This window comes from Tauraco erythrolophus, chromosome 3 (genome assembly GCF_009769465.1).
Source record: "Tauraco erythrolophus isolate bTauEry1 chromosome 3, bTauEry1.pri, whole genome shotgun sequence".
Lineage (NCBI taxonomy): Eukaryota > Metazoa > Chordata > Aves > Musophagiformes > Musophagidae > Tauraco > Tauraco erythrolophus.
In genome coordinates this window covers 23,170,451-23,186,475 of record NC_141467.1, presented here as the reverse complement: position 1 = coordinate 23,186,475, position 16,025 = coordinate 23,170,451, and the positions used below count along the sequence as shown (strand labels likewise).

The 16,025-nt window shown below is 44.6% G+C and overlaps 1 protein-coding gene across 1 annotated transcript in view; it reads left to right on the top strand.

The window, feature by feature from the left end:
- ANKRD33B (ankyrin repeat domain 33B) overlaps positions 1-12,572 on the top strand; it is a 48,360-nt gene extending 35,788 nt beyond the window's left edge. Inside the window, exons 3-4 of the mRNA XM_086609052.1 lie at positions 5,065-5,205; positions 11,722-12,572. Coding sequence (XP_086465178.1) covers positions 5,065-5,205; positions 11,722-12,572 — 992 coding nt within the window. The remainder of the gene's footprint in view (positions 1-5,064; positions 5,206-11,721) is intronic.
- The last annotated feature ends 3,453 nt before the right edge of the window (positions 12,573-16,025 follow it).

Below are 16,025 nucleotides of genomic sequence, written 5' to 3'. Positions count from 1 at the left end.
GAGAGTAAAAGCTATACATTTCTAGTAGATGCCATTAACTATTTTAATTTAAAAATAAAGAAAATCTTGCCCCAAGTGTGCAGTACTATACTACTTTGTTCCTCTAAGCTTATTTTCCTATGTTTGCTCTGGCAAGCAACCAGTCAACATTGTGGTCATATAATGTGCTGGATTAGTGCTCATAGCACCTTTTTTCTCATGCTTGTCGCACCTGCCTTAGTGGGTCTGTAGCAATTGCCGACTGTAGAAAAATGTATCATCGTTAAGACATGTCTTAGCTGTTAAGACATCCCTCAACCACTCCATAGTTAAAAGCAAGATTCAGTGTTTGCCAATGCTGCTTTTATAACAGACTGACTATATTTACATTGACCATGTTAATCCTGATGCAGACTGGAGTGAGAGCAGAGTTTATCCCCAGGTTTTCTTTTATCCCACCCAACATGGTAATATTCAGTGAACAAGTGTAACAGATCACATAAATGTAAGAGATGCTCTCAAAAGAGTTACTAGTTTCAAATGTACAGTTAAAAAGCAATCAGTCGATTATTTCTGTTAAAACTGTACCACTGTTTTGATTTTAATTGAGTAATATTGCCACTAGACATTTCCAGGTAACACCAAAGTTTGCTTTGTGTTGTACAAAAAAGTGAACTCTGCTAAAAAAGCCACTATGAGATAGGTCTTGAATATTCGAATAAAGAATTAGGACCAGAGCTGTCACTTTCATAACAAAGTCATGATTATAGTAGCTTTCCAAAGAAAGTGGAGAAGTCTCCAAAACTCTAATCTACTTTATTTATCTGCCCTAATATAAATTTGGACTACACAAGGTTTAACTTTAACACTGACTCCTTCCTGACCTTTATAACTCATGATAATGAGCTCAGAATTAATCCAGAGGGCTGACATTGACTTGACACTCTCTGCCAGTACTTGCTATTGATCCCCAAAGCAATTGGAAGTGACTGTAGTCAGCAGAAGCTTACACAAACTCCTGACAACTTGGATGTTTTCCCCTGCCTGTGATAATCCTGAGCTACAGTGTTGACACCAGTTATTTAATTCATTATCACAAGATACGGCGTGGTGTTAATAGAGATTACCAGGAGGTTAACATTGCAACCAGAAGAGCTACGGTGCAGTAGATGCTGCTTAATTATGCTGAATGTTAAGTAGTGACACTGAGCAGTGTATTATAAAGAACTAAAGCAAAGCTTTTGTAAGCTTTTCTTTAGTGGAGGGTTTATTTGTGTTTGTTGTTTTGTTTTGTTTTTTTCCCTTAGGCCGTGGAAATAATAGTATTTTTTGAAAAACAAATTATTCTGAGAGATCGCTGTTATTTATACCAAGAGTACTGTTTTTTCTGTAGAGAATCTAATAGCAAATCTGCATTATTTCAGTTGATCGTAAGGTGATATAAGAAGATTTCAGAAAGACCTGTCTTATGACCCACTGATCTGGTGGGCCATCACATATGGCCAGACCCTGAAGAGGAGATGTATGGGAAAGAGGCTGCCATCCTGAGGGATCGTTCTCTGTGTTTCAGAGGCTGCATTTGTAATGCTAGGTACAGATGCTAAGGGAGATGACAGGGAGGCCTCTTTACTTTTGCTGGAGGAGTTTAAAATCCGTACTTGCTTTTGCCATTTCATGACTGCCCAGACATGACGCTCGAATCTGAGCATCAGCTTGAATTAAATAGAGTTATTTTAAAGATCAGCTAGAGTCTCATAATAGAAGTGAATTCTGTTTCTCATATCCATTTGCTTTTGATAATTTAAGGTCCTCTTCTTAAAGTATCTAAAGCTGAAGTTTTTCTGCATGGGCTGACCTGAGAAAGATAGGCTGGATGGATCAGTGAAAAGCAGAACTTTCTTAAAAAGCTTATTAGCGTAGAAAAATAACTGCAAAGTGCTCTGCTTAGTGCGTAAATTTCAGGTTTGAAAACTGGTCTGTTCACTTGCTCTCTCAGTATTTCTTTCGGATGTGCGATCCCTTCTCGAAGAGATCTTGCCTTCCAAAACTGTAAATTTGTTGCAGCCTGCAGCAGGTGGTGCCCAGAAATGGGTGGTTATGCTGTTAGAGCAGAAGCAAAATCCTTAAACGTCAGTACAAGGATAATGCAGAAAAAATGGGATGTTGATGCAAACAAGAGATTGAAATAACAAGTGGAAAGACAGGAAGGAAGGAAGGAGAGTGGTTTCAAAAAAAGCAAAAAGGGAGGAAAATTACGCTAATGTTGTTTTCTCAGTTCTGCTGCTGCTGAGGACACAGCTACATCAGTGGCAGCATATGGTAATGGGCATACACTGGTGTTTATAGAAAGTCATACTTGCTCACAAAGTATAGATGTTTTATGTTACAAGGACCAGTTGGGGCAAGGCTCTAGAGCTGGGAAAACAAAATGACAAGTTACCCCAGTGTCTGCTTATTAAGGGAGAGAGGAGAACACAACCACCTTAAGCATCCAGGGGATAAAAGGTTCTGGGTGTCTTTGGTTCCACCCATCCGTCAGAAAGCATTCACCACCCATAGACCAAACACAAGCTTTCGGCAGGTACAATTTGAAACTGTTATGTCATATGACAAAACATCTTCCTTACTATGAAGCTATCCTGCCTGCATTACATAGATTATTAGGTAATATTGTCGTCATCATATGGATTTCCTCTGGGGCAGCAATTAAGTGAATTAAGCTACTACGGACATCTGTGCTCATCTGTAAATACGGCTCACAAGACGAAGCAGCCTACCCTTAGCATGCCAGTTCCGGTAGAGGATAGATCTGGCTTACGAACAGCAAGAACCTGAGATGAATTCAGTATGACCAAACTGGCTGAGGCCAGGCTAATTTATTTTAGAGCTGCGTATAGCTTTCATAGCAGACTTTAAATCACAGAAGACTCACCTAGTTTATGATTTGGATACACGCTTTTAGTTGGCCCAGACACAGGAGAACTGAAGCAAACTTTATGGCCTTAAATCAAAAGCACATGACAGAGCTTGAACAAAAACTTGGCAGCTCTGAGTTTTGCTTTGAATGTGGTATCTGTTTGAACTTGAAATTTGATGCAAACCTCAGAGGACAGAAGCTCCTGCAGATTAAAACCAAAGTGGTTTTCAGGAATCCCTGAGATGCAAAACTTCTGAGAACCACAAACCTCTTCATTTCTTTGTTATTTTATTGCTGGGGTTTTTTTTTCAGTCTCATTTGAGGCCATCTGTAGTCCCCTGAAGAGTTTTGGCTGAGCAAGATCTTTCAGGATTGACTCTTAGGATCATCCTAGATTTGCAAAACGTCTCTTACATCAGCTATACTTTTGGCAAAGGGAAAAACATCTTCAGTAACGCAACAAATGCTGAAAAATCTTCCATCTTATTATTTCTCCTTGTTTCGGTTACTGTCTCTGGTTTCTGTGGTCAAAAAGCAGTATTTCAGCTGTTCCGAAACCTTCATGAAAATGCACACTGTACATCAATGAAGCAGAGCATGTCCTGCAAAACAATTTGAGGACAAAGACTCTCCCAGTAGTAACCAATACCCTGTTAGGATTTGACCTTATGCCATAAAGTCAGTGAAGCTGAAGCCTCTGTATTGAGTAAGCAGGATCGGGTCACTTGATCCTGCCTGAACCCGGTTCACTTTTGCTTTGATCAGTTTGTTGCGGTTTACTGTATCTTTGTATTTCATTTGCATCAGACTGTGCAAGGTTCAGGGAGCTCCTCGTTTGGTTTTCTCTGGTGTTGCTAAGCTGATCTGCACTGTCTTTACATCTACTCAGGTTTCAGGAGAGTTTCCAGTTATGCAGCAAGGTAGCAGACTCCAGCAAATTCTAGGAGATGAAGAGCAACACCTAGAAAACATCTTAAGTTAATTGGTAAAGATTTTCTTAACTTGCTTTCCAATGTGAATGCAGGACTGTGTTGGTACAAAGTGGCTGCTGATGAAATCTGCACCAGATGTGACACTATAGACTTAAAAATTCTCCTATATGAATTATAATCTGCTTCAGTAACATTCCTAGATGAATTTGAATGACATACATCACAGAATATTCAGCTGGACTGCAGAGTGAGATGAGAGACTATTTTTACAGCTCCTAGTAATTAAATTGTGATTGTTGCAGCTGCCTGACAGACTGCATTATTTTATAAAGCATCAAAGCATCATAAAATGAATGACAAGTGAAGGGAAAACTGTTTTGAATGAGTCATAATGGCAGTAGATACTCATCTTGTTCTGATAGTCCAATTACAAGGACTTGATGTTTTAATTGGTCTTCCAACCATTTAGCCAGAGATGTCTTCAACTACTCAGTAGGCCCTTGCTGACACCAGTTATCCTGGCGTACCAGGCACATGCATGGCAACAACAGTTGATTTAGAAACAGAACGCAAGTCGTTTATTTTACTAATAAAACTGAGCATCAGCCCCATTTTCCCATTGCTGGAGAGTAGACAAGTGGCTTTACACTGTCAGATGGAAAAATAAAAATGTGAGATTCTACGCAAAGCATTTCTTTGTCTCGTATCAGGCCTGGCATGGTTTGTTAGTATTATTGGCTGGAACTACTGCATGTAATCACTTTTTAATGAAGCACCATGACAGTGAGGTTCAAATTTAACAAGGGAGTGAAAAAGCTGAACCTTTGCAGTTATTTGCCCCAGATGATGTGCCTTCCTTCCATAAACTGCAGGAATTCCCTTTGCAGTGCTACTTACTGAGTCAAGAAACTGAGGCCATTCACAACCTCAGAGTGACTATCTCTGATTTTCAATTACTTCCTTGCCTTAAATTGACTTTTCAGAGAGGAGAGCAACTTGAGAGAAGGTGGGAATGCAGGTTTCCAGGCTCCTAGCCCGACACTCTGGTCACAAGTCAGTGCCACCTAACCCTAAGGCTAATGACTGCAAGAGTGGAAGAGGATATGAAGAAAAGCCATCTCATTAGTAATCTGCATCTTTCCAGTTATCAAACCTGCAGGGGTAATTTTTGGTTTAACCTTGAGACAGCACCTTAATTCTGTGACATATTTTCTCTGCTTTTTCATTTCTTTAAAGGGCACATAACCATTACAAACTATTTGTTGAACTATTTTCCTGGGCTTGATATTGAGAAGAGGAATGTGTTCGGATACACAGCACTGATGAAATCTGCGATGCAGGGCCGAACCGAATGCATAAAAGCCTTGATGTTGGCAGGTATGCAAAGTGCTTTACTGCTTCTTCACCATCATCTACCACGCAAACACCAAGAAGAAAATTGGCTCTTGGGGTGTTTACTCTGAGAGGTGTGGTGCAGCCTTCCCTGGCAACAGGTACAACTTTTAAGTAAGTCATAGAGAAGGCAGTGAAGCCAAGTGCAGCAGGTGCAGGAGCACTCTGTTTGCCTGTGGAAACACATTCAGCATCTCTCAAAGAGCACTCAGGGTGAGATTCATTGGATCGAGAGTTCAGGGAGTGTGATCATCAAGATTTGTAGACAAGGAATTAATGAAGTCCGTGACACACCTGGAAAAGACACACAGGTCTCCTGCTGCCAGCCCTGCAAGTGTGACAGTGCAAAGGTGCATGATGGTTGTGGGACCATAGTGGACCTCCACCTCTCCCACTAACCGTGGCAGGTCCTGGGACAGAGAGCGAAGAGCTTTGGGGGCTCTGGCTCCTGTCAGGAGAGTTGGGTGTGGGGTTTATCCCACAGGGAACATTGGTGGGAAATTTGGCAACACAGGGAATAACCTCTCCTTCTAACCCCTCTACAGATCTGAGTTGGGTCTCCAGGTTTATGGGCAACATGTCACCAGCAGGTCTGTATCTGCTGCAGGAAGGCAGTCATGGCACAGGGAGCAAGCAGGTCCATGTCTTCCCACCTACCTCTCTTCACATCTGAAAACAGGAACTATGTTTCTTGTTGTTGTTGGCTCTTTCCTGCGATCGAATTTCCAGCCGTATGCATTGTGAGCTGAAAGGGTCCTGGAGAGTAAACTCGGAACGGCGAGAGGCACTGGGGCAACAGCCCCTACTGGAGCAGTCCCAGCATGCAGCACCTTTTAGCCACGAAGTTGTATGTTCTTATTATATTAAGTAATTGGTATATAAATTATTAGCATTGATTTAACACAGTCAGATGGGGACGAGGTAATGGCAATGTGTGACAGATGGTTGGAGCTGGATTGCCAGAGTGACTGCTCTTTCCAAAATTTGAGTTCCTGGAGGGTGGCCAAGGTCAATCACTACAAGATAAAGGTGCTCTGAGACACTCGGCCATAATGTTTGCTCTTTCAAAGAGAGTCTTTGGAACATGTGAATTTGCTGTTCGTGACGTGCAGCATGTCAGGGAGGAACCAATTGCTGACAGGCAGTTTGTCACGGGCCGCCACGCTGCTGGGACCACGCTGCTGCCAGTGTTCAGCAGGCGAGCCAGCCCCAGCGGGAGCACGGAGCCGCTCCTAATTCACGTGTCAGCCCTGTGGTGATCCCCAGTGTAAACTCGGTGCTGCTTTAGTAAAGTTGACGGAATGGCTGTGGATCTGGAGACCGGGCTTTAAATACAGCGTATAAAACAGGTTGGTAACAGATGCCTGAGCTCTTTTGCTCCCTGTCTTTAAACTCGGGATGTCAGTTTGGCATCTCAAGGGACGTTAAATCTTCTTAATCAAATTGGACGCTGATATCCCAAAGGGGCATGTGTATTCAAACTAGTTATGCTGAAAATGATCTTCAGGGCAACTTCTGTAGGAAAATCAAGACGAGTGGCAAATGCAGTTTTCCTAAAAGAAATCTTGTAAGCTATACTTAACGCTGAAATGACAATCGGTTCAACAAGACTGCTATCACATTTAAAAAGGGACATGGCTTTCATGTTTCTTCCAGATGAGGCATTCTGCTGAACGACAAGTTTGCTCAGAAATGTCTCCTGATTTGTACAGAAAATCAATACCACTATAGTAAATCACACCTTAGAAGAGATTTTGTGATACAAGGTACAAAGTCAGCATTGATTTCTGTTGAAAGATCGGAATTTCAGTACTCTGTAGTATTGTTTTCTGAAATAAAATTTCCGAAACACCTAGGGATGGATCTGTCAGGGAGCAGCAGGAGTGGGATTCTCCTCAAAGGGAGGTGAGCCAAGGGTAACAGGCACGCAGAGGCACTAGCCTCATCAACAAAGGCGCTCCATGAAGAAACGATGACAACAACCAGGATCAGCCAGTACTGCAGTGATTGCCAGGCAAGTCTGTGGTCACAAGGCGAGTCCACAGAGACAAAGTAGGTCTGAGGTCAAAACAAGAAATGAAGTCTGTGGGTCAGGGTCCAAATCAGCAGGGCATGTGGCCAGGCACGTGCTCTGTGACCAGAGCCGAGCATCTGGTGAGCCCAAAGAATGGTGGTAAATGGGGCTAAATCCGGCTGGAGGCCGGTCACCAGTGGGGTTCCCCAGGGCTCAGTGCTGGGTCCAGTTCTGTTTAACATCTTTATCAATGACCTGGATGAGGGGATTGAATGTACCCTCAGTAAATTTGCGGACGACACCAAGCTGGGAGGCTGTGTTGATCTGCTCGAGGGTAGGGAGGCCCTTCAGAGGGATTTGAACAGACTGAATAGTTGGGCTGAGGCCAATGGCATGAGCTTTAATAAGGCCAAGTGCAGAGTCCTTCACTTGGGGTGTAAAAACCCCAAGCATCGCTATAGGCTCGGGGAAGAGTGGCTGGAGAGCTGCCTGGCGGAGAAGGACCTGGGGGTGTTGGTTGACTATCGGCTTGATATGAGCCAGCAGTGTGCCCAGGTGGCCAAAAAGGCCAATGGGATACTGGCGTGTATCAAGAATAGTGTAACCAGCAGGAACAGGGAAGTGATCCTGCCCCTGTACTCGGCACTGGTGAGGCTGCACCTGGAATATTGTGTCCAGTTTTGGGCCCCTCGCTTTAAGAGAGGTATTGAGCTTTTGGAGCAAGTCCAGAGAAGGGCGACTAAGCTGGTCAAGGGGCTGGAAAATAAAACTTATGAGGAGCGGCTGAGGGAGTTGGGGCTGTTTAGCCTGGAGAAGAGGAGGCTGAGGGGAGACCTGATTACAGCCTACAAATACTTGAGAAAGGATGGTGGGGAGGTAGGGGAGGGGCTCTTTACATTAGTGTTGGGTGACAGAACAAGAGGAAATGGGTATAAGCTTAGTCAGGGAAGATTCAGGTTGGATGTTAGAAAGTATTTCTTCTCTGAAAGGGTTGTCAGCCACTGGAATAGGCTGCCCAGGCAGGTGGTTGAGTCCCCCATCCCTGGATGTGTTTAAGAATAGGGTGGATGATCTACTTAGGGATATGGTTTAATGGGGATTAGGGACGGCTGGACTCGATGATCTCTGAGGTCTTTTCCAACCTAGAAATCTAGAAATCTATGAATGAATCTGAGCTTAAACACAGCCCCCAAGCAAAGGTGGGGAGCCCACAGTGTGTGCTTTCTCACATGGCTCTTTTTGCTCACCTCTGATCTAAGGTCTCACAGCTGCACTGGATCAGAGCTGGCATGTCTTTTTCTCGAAGATAATACATCATGGTTTAACCCCAGCTGGCAACTGAGCCCCACACAACTGCTCCCTCGCTGCCGCCCCGTGAGATGGGGCAAGTAGAAGAGTGAGAAAACTAATGGGCTGAGATATAGACAGTTTAATGGGTAAAGGAAAAGTCATGCAAGTAAGCAAAGCAAAACAAGGAAATCATTCACCACTTCCCAAAAGCAGGCAGCTAATGAACTCTCTGATTTGATTAAATTTTCCTCCTCTTTGCCTCCTCCATGCCTTCCAGTCTGGGCCCCATGCTTGACTCCCTGCAGTGCCCCCGTGCTTTCTCTCTGAGCGGCCCTTTCTGCAAATGTCATTTAAATTACATTTAAACAGAGATCAGTTCTTTTGCTTAGGATGTCTCCATCCACATACACTCTTAGACAGTGTCTCTAGTGTCCTCTTTTTAGGGATTTTCTCAGAGACTCAGGAATCAACTGCTATTGAATAGAGTTAAAACTGAGCTTTTGATCACTTTCCCCATGTTCTCCTTTTTCCTCTGTTTTTCTGTAATGATGAAACATCTTTTGTGGGGAAGGTTATCCTGGACCCCTTGCAAACTGGTTCCTGGTTACCATTCTTTATATTTAGTCCCCCTTATGCTAGTTTGAAATGCTATCACCAAGATAATCCACCATGAAAAAAATAATTTATCTTGATGTCTCTCTGGCCTTTTCTTCAGGTCTTGGTCTCTGGACATCTCCCTCTTCCAAAGCAATGGGACAGATGCCTTTTGTCTTGTAACAAGATCTGAGTAGGCCAGTTTTGTGTTGACTGTATGAAAACGGTGCTTCAGCTGATGGAGAAGCCCTTCAAGAAGTCAAATGTTGTAGCCCGTTCATATCCCAGCTTGACACTCTTTCAAGAAACCCAGAAATTATCTAAAGGGCCAGTGATACGTGTAAACCACAGCTGAGTGTGAAGAAGCAAAGTTGTGTTGAAAGCAGCTGGGCACAGTGCCCGTGTCTGTCCCAGGGAATGTGCTGCAGGGATGCTGAACAAAGTCCACATCCTGGGGCATGCAAAGCTCCCTCTGAGATCAGCCGAAATCTAAAGGCAGAATACAAAAGAAAGGATTTTCAGTTTAAGAATGTGACGGCCTGAAACCAGAGTATTCACTCGTACTCATTCTCCTATTGATTTCATTCATTCACCCACATACCCATATACTCTGAAACATCAAGATGTGTGTGCCCAGGTGGTATGCCTAGGATCACTTGGGTGCAATGCAGATGATATGATGGTGGCTGTCAAGTCCTCGACACATGTCCGAGATTCTTTTTGATGGGCGACACCAAGCTAGTTTTTGGCCAGATCCTTTGTACGCTTTAGCATTCACCAGCTGTTATGTGCTGGGTGTTTGCAACCATGTCTTGCTGACTTCAGCTGCCAAAAACACTTGTTGCTGCTCATCGTTCTGTAGCAATTCTTCCAAAGGTGCACTCTGTCTTTACAGAGCTCTCTGTGTGAACAGAACTAGGCACATGCCATCCTTATTGACAAATGCCCGTGCTCCCACCCTAATACCAGAACTAAGAGGACTTCCCTGCAATTTTCTGGTTGCCAGAGAATGTGGCAGCATTGCATATAGTACTGCAGAAGTTGTAAAGGGTACAGTAGAGCAGAGTAGAGCAGATGCTTGCTCCTCCCCTTACTCTTGTATCCCCTCTTCAGGCAGGCAGGTGCTCTGGAGGAGAAGAGTGTAAGTCCACTTGAAAGAGTGAAGAACAAGGACAGAAGCCCAAGTGAGAGGGCTTATAGGAACATGGAGAGATCAAAAGGAAGGCAAAGCTGGAAAAGGCTGCAGATGTATGTGAGAAGAAAGAATGGTGATAGGGACAGATGTCAGAATTGGACGGATAAAGATCATAAATTGGGAATGGAGGGAGGGCAGGTTGAAAGATAATAACCACTAGAAATCATTTCCTTCCAGGACCTAACACTGTACTTCAAATGTCTAGCATGTGTCTTATGGCTGGTCCACTGGTGATAATAGCATGTTTTTGCTAACAATTACTTCATTTCCTCAGGGGTGTCTATTTAAGGTAGATGAAGCAGCTTTTCTGCCTTGAAAAGAGAAGACTTCAGGGGGACCTAATAGCTGCCTTCCAATACCTGAAAGGAACTTACAGGAAGGGTGGGGAGGGACTTTTTACAAGAGTGTCCACTGATAGGACAAGGGGAAATGGGTTTAAGTTGAAGGAGAACAGATTTAGATTAGATTTTAGGAAGAAATTCTTCAGTACGAGGGTGGTAAAACTTTGGAATAAATTGCCCAGAGAAGTGGTGGATGTCCCCTCCCTGGAGGTGTTCAAGGCCAGGTTGGACGGTGCCTTGAGTAGCCTGATCTAGTTGAGAGGCGTCCCTGCCCATGACAAGGAGGTTGGATTAGATGATCTCTGAGGTCCCTTCCAGCCTATGCCATTCTATGATTCTATGATTCTATGATTATGGGCTCCGACTGAAGGTCCATCTCACTCATTATGCACTCTCCGACATGTATGGAAACTTTCCTTATATTTGATCACTCTCGTCACCATCCTCTCAACTATCCCAAATTCTACAGTGTCCTCTCAGAGATGAGAGCCTGCATTGTACACCTGGTGTTTTCTCTATATTTCCCCCCCCTATTTTTTCTCTATTTTTTAATGCTTTTCTAGAAATTCCATGTATTTTATTTGCTATTTTGGCCCCTAGTGAGCACTGAGTTGGTATTGTCATGGAACTTGTGATCATTAGCCCAAGATCTCTCTTCTGAGTGGCAGCAAGCTGTGCAAACCCATTATTCTGTGTGAAAGATTTTGTGTACAGAATAGTTTATTTCTGTATTTGTCGCTCTTTTCTTACGAGCCTGAGTGAACGGACTTTAAAATGGCAGGCAACATTCAGTGTGGTTGAAATTCATTATGTCATTCTTTGCATTGCTCTAAGAGAATTTCATGTATACACTCTTAATTGCTTTTATTATTTTTGTAAATAAAGTAGGAGTTCAGAAAGTAAAGAACCCTAATCTCTCCTTATTGCACTTTCATTTTGACACAAATATTATAGTGTGTCGTATGCGACTTTTTCTTGCAGAGATCTGCCTCATTCGACTCTGAGCATAGCAACAAAAGCGTGGGCAGTTTCATTAATTAACACTAATTGTTTTTCTTTTCTTTGAGGGGCCAATGTTCACGCGACTGACCCAAGCCGTGGACTGACTTCATGGGAATGGGCTTGTTACACAGGAAGATCAGAATGCGCCTTCATCATGCAAAAGCTGATGGACAGGCCGTGCCCGGAACAGTTTTGTGATCAATATAAACCAGAATGGCCAAAGATGAAGGAACTTCTTGCCAAGGCTGCAGAGCCAAAAAGCTGTTTGCAGAGGATTTCTGAGTGCGTGAGGGCAGCTGTCTCCTTCCGGTCCTTCTACGGCCCGGAAGAAGACGGGGTCCTTGATCACATGGTGAAGGTGACAACAAGCTTGAGCAGTCCTTTCATCGCTCTGTCGTGCCGGACGGTGTGCCCAGGCAGTCCACCTTCTGTGGGGAAACGCAGGCTGGCTGTGCAAGAAATCCTTAGGAAGCAGAGAGCCGAGGAGATCCGATCTCAGGACAAAGACCACTTTAGCAGCTATGAGAAGCTATTTCAGAACTCCAAAGTGACGCTGATCTCCAAGAAGAGGGACCGTCGAGCCAGCCTGCAGCCTATCAGCCTTGCAGTCTCTCAAGTGAACACCATAGCCACTAGAAAAGCAAGCCTCTTGCCGCTCCACCTGCTTAGACGGAGCAGCGTCCGGCCGGGATTTGTCATCCCCAAAGTCCGTATCAGCAAGGCTCCTCCACCCACCTTCCAGCCAGAAAAGGCGAGAAGGAGGAGCAGTGCAAAGGATGACCCCTATTTGCAGATTCCCAAATGGAGATACAAGGAGCTGAAAGAGGAGCGGAAGAAGGCAGAGGAACAGGAGAAGAAGAAAGCAGCAGAGGCTCAAAGGCAGAGGCAGGTGTCCCCAGCCAGATGCAGGACCTGATTTAAAGGCAGTTGCTTAGAAGGTGTTAGAGACGTTAGTCTTGTTATCTGAGCAAGATAACAGGCTGCATGCCTTCGTGCGTGCCTGCTGCTCATGGAGCTGGAATACTGAATAATGGCCTTTAAGGTGCAGAAACAGGGCAAGGGCTAGGCCACAGTGCGTCTGATGGTGGAGCAGGAAAGTATTTTGGAAGACTTACTAAGTCTTTACCTGCCTGCTGTTGATAGGAAGTTTTAAGTGGTTTTTAAACCTTTTGTGGTTTCCTTTTTTTCCAGTTCCAGGTGAATGGCTGAGAAAGAGCTTGAAAAACAACACGGGTGTTAAAGGATTGTATTTTGTGTTTGTTCATTTTGTAATGGACAAAATTAAGGAGCCATGCATTTGACAGTAGACATTCCTCCCTCTCCTTGCTTAGGTAGACATATTGCAAGGTTTTATAGTAATAATGAAAAGTTTAGAATATACCACAGTGTTGGTGGGCAGTGAAAATCCAGGTCTACAATTGTTTTGAATATACTAAGCACTTTATTTTAATTCCAGGAATCAAAGTTTAAGACAGGACAAGTATTAAATTGTACAGCTCTATCCAGTCTGTATGGATGCAGTTCTTAATGCTATTGTTTGTTCTGTTGACTATAAAAAGGGCTGTATATGAAATATTTCTGTAGCTGAGGTATTCATATCCTCTGCAGGTATAAATCAGGGACACGGATTGGTCTCTTAGGAGCAACAGAGAAGCTGAGCTAATTTTTGAATGCCACCATCACCTAGGAATTGATTCCCCCATTAAGCTTCCCTGTATCTGCTATCTGTTGTCTCCTCTTTAGTCTCAGGGAATTTTTTGTTACTGCATTTAACTGTGAAATAAGGGAGACGGTGAGCTACAGGTGGGCCTTTTTTTAGGTTGATATTAAAGTTCCTGTTAAAAAAAAAAACACAAACCACCAGGTTTATTGTGAGCCTTTCCATACTACAGCTAGGATAGGAAAATTATGCAGCTTCCAGAAGTTCAAGCAATCTTCCCAGGTATCAAGTCCAGCCATATGCTATGAACATCCAGTCAGAGACGCAGTATCAGGCAGCTCGGCCACTGAGGTTTGGGCACCATGGCCAGATGTCACTGTGAGCTTTGGTAGCACACCTCTGGGTGCCCGGAGAGGGCAGTACCTCACCCCTCTGTCTCAACACTGGGAGAAAAGCTTCCCTAGTACACGAGTGCATCTCAAAGTGGCAGTTCCCACAGGTTGCTGCAGGTTCTTGTGGCCCACGTTAAGGCTTCGTTTGGTTTTCCCAGCAGTCAGTTGGTCTGATCGGCATGCCAAACCCTGGCAAATTCCAATAAGGAAGGGCGGAAAACCCATCGCTTAACTGAAGAAAGACCACCTTCATAAAAGTAGAGGTCAAACGCAAACAGCAAGTCATGCAGCACATGCTCAGGCTATGTTTTTGCTCAGGTTTTGCTCCCGTTTGGAATGAAACATGCCTGATGGCGTTGCTGTGCTGGAGCCCAGGCGGGCCCCAGCTGCTGCTTCTTCTCCCTTCAATTAAAGCGAGGGAAAGCTTTGCCGTCCTTCACTCCCACGGCACAAAGGCTGGCCGCGGTCTCACTGAACTTGTAAAGAAACCGTGCGTGTCGTGAGAGAAATAAATTCAGTTGATTGGAAACTGGCGCCCAGATTGGTATTGCTGGGCAGCGGCTGCGGGGTCGGGGGCTTGACAGAGGCTGTGGCAGACGTGTGAAACAAGGATTTTCCAAGCAGCCTCCTCTTTGTACCTCTCGCTGGAGTAGCTGTGCTGGCTAGACTGCAGTGCCAGGTAGCCTCCCAGGTCAGAGTTGAGGGAATGGATTCCCTGCCCATGGCAGGGGGGTTGGAACTAGATGATCTTTGAGATCCCTTCCAACTCTAACCATTCTATGATTCTATGAATATACACCCTGTTAATAAACCTCCCCAGCCCTGTGAATATAAAGAGGATTTTAGTCTGCAAGTGCATCAGTGCTGGGCAATTCATAGGCACCAATCTGGTAATGGATTTGGTGTGACCAGAGTAGAAGGTGAACTCATTTCTTTGGAGCATAGGAAGACAATCTTTTAGCTGTCTGTCGCAAAGATATCAGGATGGATTTTGAGCTGATACACTGGATTGAATGGTTTAACTGTTAATTTTTGTTTACTGCCAGCCCAGCGTACTGAAGATTTAGCATTCGGATTCAGGATCTGAAAAGCAATCTGTGCTGCAGGTGAACACTTGAATTTGTAACTCAGTGTCACTTGCAGGAGACATACAACTGACAGGTGGTCTCAGGGATTAACATACAGTATGTTAGAATTAGGGGCTGAAAATGAAGCCTGTTTTCTAACCCTTTGTACTCCACTGTGTATATGTGTATAAATATGTCATATTTCCATTAAAAGAGGCACAAGCTGTTTAACCTATTTGGCGATCGTATTCTTTGGAGCACTTCAGTGATGCTGCTTTTCACTTTTCAGTAGATCAAAAAGCCTATTCATTTTCATCAACAGACGAATCAGCAGCATCTGGAAGCAGTTTGATTTCCCTGGAAGGAGCTATTGTGGGTTAACTTCCACTCCTTGTGAATTTTTCCCTACGAGTAAAAGAAAACCTCTACATTTGTCCCGACATCGGGCTTCGGCTGACCATCTCGGTGTGGAGAAAAGCCACTGCTTCTATCACCCACAGTCACATCGCTCTGCTGCATTTTGTGCATCTGTGTAAAGCTTGGTACTTGCTAGGTTGGGAAATGCAGGCACAGGTGTCTGTGTCCTCATTGCCTTCCTCCCCTGCTGCCTCACTGCTCCCACAGCTGTCTTTACCCCACTCTTCATCGCTGTCCTCGCCCAAGGCACTACGCCTCTCACTTGCTTATTTTATTGTCTGTCTGAAGGGTCTGAAGGTTGCAGTGGGAAAAGTGCCTGCAAAATGTGCTTCTGAAAACCTGTGGCAAATGGTCCATAGCAGGGGAGGAGGCACGCCTGACTCTCCTCCAGCCATCCGTCCCCCTTGAGCTGCTGCCGCCGAGGAGGATTTGATTTCTGCTGGATCGCAGCAGAGTGGTTTGGTTTGTGTTTTGTTGCAGTTTTGGTTTTTTGTTTTGTTTTGTGGTTTGTTTTTTTTTTTCCCCAAGAGACCTGTAACTATGAAATGCCAAGTGATACCAGCTGTACTTCAGATGTCTCCTGGTCGCTCAAGCAGGACACTTTACCTCCTAAGAAATGTGTGCGAGCCCTTGGCAGCACCTCGCTGCAGCTGGAGCCCCTGGCGTGAAGCAGTGGCACTGCTGCAGGAGGCTGCTCCCAGGGAGGGGAAGGGGACACTGAGTCCTAGGGTGGAGGACGGTTTTCTATCCGCCTTTGATGCCAGGCTGCAGTCCAGCATCCTAGTGGGAGCGATGCTGCTGTCTCGGGCACGCTGTGAGCCGTGGCACGCCCG